A 6866-nucleotide genomic window follows, 5' to 3' on the forward strand; every position below is an offset into this window, starting at 1 on the left:
TTCTTCACTCATCAGACCCATTTGATCATTAAATAATTTTAGGGTAACTAACTCGTCCCAACGAGGGTATACATAATCATATATTTGTATACAATGAATGAGGACTAAAAGCTGAAGACTATCATGTGAATACTGTGACTTGACATGAAAAAAAGTAAAGCAGATGGCGACGAGTTAATAAATAAATTAGTCAGTATATCCGAGGATTTACTTTTTGTTGTGATTTTACACCTGCGTTGACGATTGTTTGACGACCTTCAACGTCACTTAATCGAGCGTTGTATCGTCACTTGATTGCAATCATCCAACACGCAACTTTATTATTAAGCTTTATGACAATGGCTACTCTACTACCAATTCTCGTTAATTATTATCATACTTTTTACTACATTGTTGTCATATATTTTATGGCTTTTATACTTTTTTATTTATTTTTATTGTATAGATGCTCGTGGGAAATTTAACGAATAACTTAAATGTGATAAGACACATCTGTTGAGTCATTAAAAATATAAATTATTGTACAAAAGAAAGTATATAATATATATGAGGACGTTAAAACTATGAAAAATGATAATGTGATATAATACAGATATTTTATCTGTCGTTTATTGTTTTTAAAATCGCAACTAACGGTAATTGACGGTATTTTTGGTCGTGGTGAATGACGTGGAAGACTTTTAAAAACGATTGAAGCGACGGAATCGTCAAGAAGAGGAAAAATAAATGTAATAAATAACTAAAAATAAAAAAAAAGATGTATAAGTACATAAAAAAATAAAGAAATGAGTGAAAAAATCTTGAAATATTTGCTGCCAAGATAACGGTAATCGTATCAACGTTCTTCTTCTCAACTGCTGTATCATATCGTCAGAAGAAAATGATACAAGTTTAATGTAGCGAATTTCGGATAATATAACAGCGATAATATACGTCCGAAATACGAACTTTTTATTTATTTTTATTTTAAATTAATATCCAGTAGGCTGAATATTGTTAACCATTCAAAATTATTTAATGATTTTCACGAATGGACAATTTGATTAAACGATTGAATTAAATAAAAATTACTTTATTCCGGCAAATTAAAATTTTTAGATATCATAATAATTATTTGTGAAAAAACTTGACTTTAGGTCGTCAAATAGTAAGTTATTTATTATTTATTAATGAATTTCAAAAAATTTCCTTTTGTGACAGGAATAATTTCTGTTTGTTTAAGTGTAGGAAAAATAACTGTGTTATAACGGAAAGCTTAATTTTGATTGGTTACGTAAAAAAAATTATAGTGTTACACCAGAAAAATTAAAAGTCAGCATAATTAGCATATTACACACCAAAGGAGAAAAGTAGAACATTCCAACCCGCGTGTATAATTGGCTACCAGAGCCGAAGGCGACAGTAGCAAACACGCGGATTGGGATTTCCTATTTTCCTCTGGGGTGTGTATACGATTTTTCACCCGACCTGCATCTGAAATTTTTTAGACGGCGATCCTGATGAAATTTAGGCGTCCGTGGGATGTTTGAAGGCCTCGGGGGTATCAGGCAAGTTTTCTAGAAAAACACTAGCACATAGAAGTGAAGGAAAAAATATTTTTTCTCAGCACCGAGCCCTGAGTCTAGATTTTCTATAGAATTTCTGTAGAATTTCTTAGACGGTGATCCTGATCAAAATTAAGGCGTCCGTTGGACACTAAAAATAAAAAAATCCAGCGCTCGAAAATTGAACTTTCAGAACAAGTATAACAAAAAACTAGCTACTATAGTACAACGTAAAAAAAATAACTGTGTTGACAGCACATTGGAAAAATTTTGATGGCACATAGGAAATATTCCTATGGTTTCATTTTTGTGTGCTGTTTTCTAGAGACAATAATTCGAATCGTTAAATGAATAAATAAACAAAAAGTGTTTAAAGCAAAAAGAAAAAATTTGTCTATCGGTTGACCCTGCGGGCCCAGCCCTATAACTTCCCGCTGTTCTCGAGGAGCTGGAAAACATTATCATGAATACATTTTCGAGCCCTTCGAGCTCGAAAATACTTTTGTATGCCATTGTTTTCGAAAAAACCGTTTTTCAGCATTTCTTTCTCTCACGATATCTCGCGAACGAATTAACCGATTTTAACCCAGCGCTCTTTAAGACTCTAAAAATTCTTCAATTCGATTCACCTTTCGACATCAATTTCATTTTAAAAGCTCCAACTGTTGATTGGGCATATATTCTACATAACTTTCTCAGGAAATCAAAATATATTTTATCAAATTATATTAAGTTAACTTAAAATTGGAAAACTCTGTGCAAACTAAAGCCAAATACACAACGGCTATGTAAAGAAAACAGTTCAAGCCATTAAATCAAGTGAAGTGTTGTGAAATACTGACATCGACGACTTGCTCAAGACAACATACAGATTCAAATGCACAATACAAATCTACTAGCAACGAGATTATGTTGAAAAAGATTTATAGTCTTAATGAAAAATAAATCTTTGAAGATTAGTTTGCGTCTTTATTTATTGATTGTGTAAAACCAAAAACGTACATGAATGATAAGATATATAAACACAGACAAAAAGTAACTTTTCGATGTGACTGTTACAATTGATTTACTTTCAAAAATATATTGCATTAAAATTTGTATCTTAGAGAATCGGTTCCGGAATAATAGAAATTTGTACTGCCTGTATGGAATTATATATCACCATCATTTCTTTTCACCACTTATGGCGCGTTGGCCGCGAGTTTTCCCTGATTTTTTCTCCAGTCACGATGAGACATACAGTTGCCTTGAAACCAGTCACTGGAGCACGTAAAACCTTCGCAACAACCGTAACCCTGTGAGGAATGACACTAAAACAAAAAAAAATTAATTTTTCATTATACCTTAGTCGAAAGTACGCACTTCCCTCCCTAATTTTAAGGCCTAAAGTCTTATTTCCCTCTCCTGGTGGAGTTACACGCGCCTCACTTATATCGCCGGGAGCAAAAAATTTTTTGTGCCTACAGAAACAGCCGGTTGCTTCCATCTAGTGATCGTCTACCACTTTATAAATAAAATTTTTCACGATAACGTCGTAGATCGTTGCTTTATATATACGTCAGTATTTTTGTGTCTCGTTGTATGTAATATTTTAACTAAACAGTGTAATTACAATAATAAAATGAATGAAAAAGTTTCATCGGGTGAATCTATGGACGAGGATGAGGTTATAAAAGATTTTGATGCAGAGGCGAAGTTAATTATTGAAAGTTTATGTATTTATTTATATATTTTTTATTGGCAAGAAAAGAAAAACTTGTTCCTAGGCATAAATTTATTTCTTTCGAAAAAAAATAATTATTTTTTATTTTTTATAAGTATAATTATGTCTTTTTTTTTGTTTTGTTTTTGATGCCTGCCCCCGCCGACCAGACGCACTCGCTTCGCTCGTGCTTTCAAATGTCGCGGGGCAGGCATCAAAAACGCAACGAAAAAAAAAGAGAGACAGAAAAAAATTAAAGTTTTATGTATGTCCGAAAGAGGCGCGTCAATATGGAGCAAATAAAAAAAACATGGCCGAACTGTCAGCTGAAGGCAGAACGTAGTTGTATTGTTTATAGTATTCAAAAATGTAATTAATAAACGTACTTTCGACCAGGTATGAAGAAAAATCGTATGCACCACACGGGAAGAAAGTTGAAAGCCCTGCCCTGTGTGTCATGATGCCCTTGGCTTCGCCTCGGGCATCTTATCACACAGGGCAGGAATTTCAACTTTCTTCCCTTGTAGTGTAATATACTATTATTAATTTTTAATAAGTTTTGGAATTTTCGTGCGTTGCAGCAAAGTGAATAACACATTTCTTTTTGTGCTTGCTTATGGTTGACAATCATTTAGACATGATTGACGCATGATCTAACCTTATTATTTTTTCTGCGATAAAAAGAATAATAATCGATTCGCTGTGCGTGTGACTACACCGCCAGACAAAATATGAACTACGGGAGGCTGTCAGAGTTTGTTTTTATACGTATGTCAATAGCAAGAAACATGAAAATAAATAAATATTACAAATAATAGTAAAAAAAAAAAAATTTATAAGAAATATGTGACAGTTTTATGGTAATTGTAGTTTTGTTTTTCAATTCAACGAATCAACAACAAGTAAGTATAATGATAAAAAATGAAAAAGAATGCAGTAAACGTTTAGATTAAGTTGTTTGAAATTCATATCAAAGTCAAAAAATGATACTAAGGGAAAGATCAAAATGAAAAATAAATAATTAAATAGTTATCTCAATGTAGTATATATTTAATTAATAGAGGAGGGAGGGGCAAAAGGGGACACTTAAGGAAATACCAAGTTTTCGAGGACTCAAATACACTAAATCTTTTTTTCATTAATGATATTCAAAGTAAATAGAAGAAATTTTCAGTTACCGTTGAAAAAAAAAAATTTACATTTCTGCGGGCAAAGTGGGGTACCCCCTAAAAAAGGTAAAAAAAAAAGAATTTCTGGATTTTAAACGAATTTGATCAAGTTGAATTTTTTTTTAAGTAATTTACATGAAGAAAAATTATATTTTACATGTTTATTGGATACAAAAGAAGAAAAAAAAATTTTAATAGTTTTTATCATAAAACAAACGTCATTAATATTTTTCAACTGACAATTGATTTTTGAACAAGTTTATCAAAAAAAAATTCAAAATAATGCTTAATTATATTTACAGAAGTGATTTTGAAATGTTTAAAAACCATTTAAAATATAAAATTTTTTTTTGTCAAATTTTGGGGGTACCCCGTTTTGCCTACCCTATCCCCTTCCCCCCCTCCTTCCCCTATAAGTAATAATAGCCTCCCGTAACGCCGAAAGTAACCACTGCGAACGCTTCAGTCGATTTAATTTCCCCTACCATGGCTTAACTCAGAACGAATAGGTTTTATTATTTACGAGTCACTAATAAAAATTTACTTACCCATTTGCCGGGGCATCCTTCCTCAGCTGCACTAGCATAAAGGCCAATTATCAAGAAAATTGACAATAATAATAGAATTACTTTCGACATTTTAGTTGTTTGATTCTGGAAAAATGAAATCATTGTTAAAATAAATCATTCTGTATGTACTATAAAATTTGTATAAAAAATATTAAACATATTTTCGCAAGATAATCAAATCGATATAAAATGTTTCGAGTAAATTTTTATTTTAGTTTTATAACAATATTTAATATCTGACACGATAAAAATTTACTCACATAATTTTATAAAAAATTAAATTACTTTAACCTTCCGTTACACACGATTAGGTTGAGTGGTGTGGTGCGGGGAATCGCCGTATAGCGCGTGTAACGAAGGGTTAAACAACAAAGTGTTGAGTTGTTTTTATATAAACTACTCTTGACTATTGTACTGTAATTAGAATACTGTAGTCCTACGGTAGGTTTATCGTAAGACTACAGCGAACTTAACCCTAGACTTGCAATAGACTTTACCGTACAATTACAGTGGATTTTACCGTAGATTTTGTTAGAGTAGCAAGTGTTTGAGTTGGCTCGCAGAGTCAACTATTTTCCGATTTTTTTTTTTTTAAATCGATTGTTATAGGAGTTTTCGGGGGCGTAAGAATTAAAAATTTTCACGATTTTCAACCAAGAGACCTAGAGATTTGAACTTTGAAATGATAATTACCTACGAGAAAAGGAAATAGATGGTATAAATTTTTTTTAAAACACCCGTGCGGAGGTGTAAAAAAGAAAATTTTCACATTCTTTGACCTAAAGACCTACAAACTTGAAATTTTAAATGATTATTACCTATGATACGAAAAAATGAATGTCGTTAATTTTTTTTGTAATAATCAACCTCTTTGGTGGTTTGTCAGGACGTAATAAATGAAAATTTTTAACCCTTCAGGACATGTGTGTTTTGACTCACGTTATTTACTCTGGCAGTGAGAAAAAATTTCATGTCTCAAAAAGTCTCATTTTTCCACAAAAAAGAGTTTCGAGATACTAAAAAGCTATTCTGACTATTTTAGAAATGATTTCCAAAAGTATGCTATGACGAAGTATGACTAGATCACAGCTATGTGACCTTTTCATTACTTCTATCTGATGAGATCTGAGATATAATATTTACGGTTTAAAAAAAAAAAAAATTCAGGCATCAAGATGTCTATGAAGATATGGTCAGATATGAACAGATATATATACATGTCTACATGGTTTAAAAAAAAATAAGATTATAGTAAATAACATGAAATAAAATACCTTTTTACTTATCGTCAACGTAAAATAGCAAACTTGATTGAAGGTGTTTGTTGTATATTTTTCTGGATTCATTGTTTCAACGCGTATTTATACGCCTCGACTATCGTCTTAATTTAATTAATTATTCATTTTTCTTGTTATCGTCAATTTAAATACTGGTATATTGCGAAATTGTTGTTCAATTAAACACTAATTACTAAATAAATAACTCATTAAGTCCCATAAATAATAATCATGGCTAAGGAAATAATTATTTTCAGTAATTTATTACAAATAGATAATTATTGATTGAAAAAAAACCAATAATAAAATTTAAATTACTAAATTAAAGAGAAGGTTTGTTATTTTTTAGTGTTATTAAAATTCAACTAAAGTGAAATGATTAAGTGTATGATTTTTTTAATCAGGTTCAGAATTCTAGGAATTTGGATATTAACTAATTTTCTTTAATTAAAGTTCTCTAAATTCAAGGCAGACCTCTTCTTGTTAAAAGCCAGACCCTTCAAATCTGATCCCTTCAGACATGGACAGGTATTATCAGGCCTAATCATGTCTAGTTTCAGGCCTGATCATACATGAACAGGCATGTTCAGGTCTGATCATTTTTT

At 31.1% G+C, this 6866-nt stretch overlaps 1 protein-coding gene across 1 annotated transcript; it reads right to left on the bottom strand.

The window, feature by feature from the left end:
* Positions 1-2492: 2492 nt before the first annotated feature.
* On the bottom strand, positions 2493-6393 carry LOC130665363 (uncharacterized). Its single transcript, XM_057465701.1, has 3 exons — positions 6259-6393; positions 4964-5068; positions 2493-2854 (listed from the first exon to the last, which is right to left on the bottom strand). The coding sequence occupies exons 1-3, from the start codon at positions 6328-6330 to the stop codon at positions 2726-2728; spliced, it is 306 nt and encodes a 101-aa protein (XP_057321684.1). The 5' UTR covers positions 6331-6393; the 3' UTR covers positions 2493-2725.
* Positions 6394-6866: the final 473 nt, after the last annotated feature.

This window comes from Microplitis mediator, chromosome 1 (genome assembly GCF_029852145.1).
Source record: "Microplitis mediator isolate UGA2020A chromosome 1, iyMicMedi2.1, whole genome shotgun sequence".
NCBI classification, from domain to species: Eukaryota; Metazoa; Arthropoda; class Insecta; order Hymenoptera; family Braconidae; genus Microplitis; species Microplitis mediator.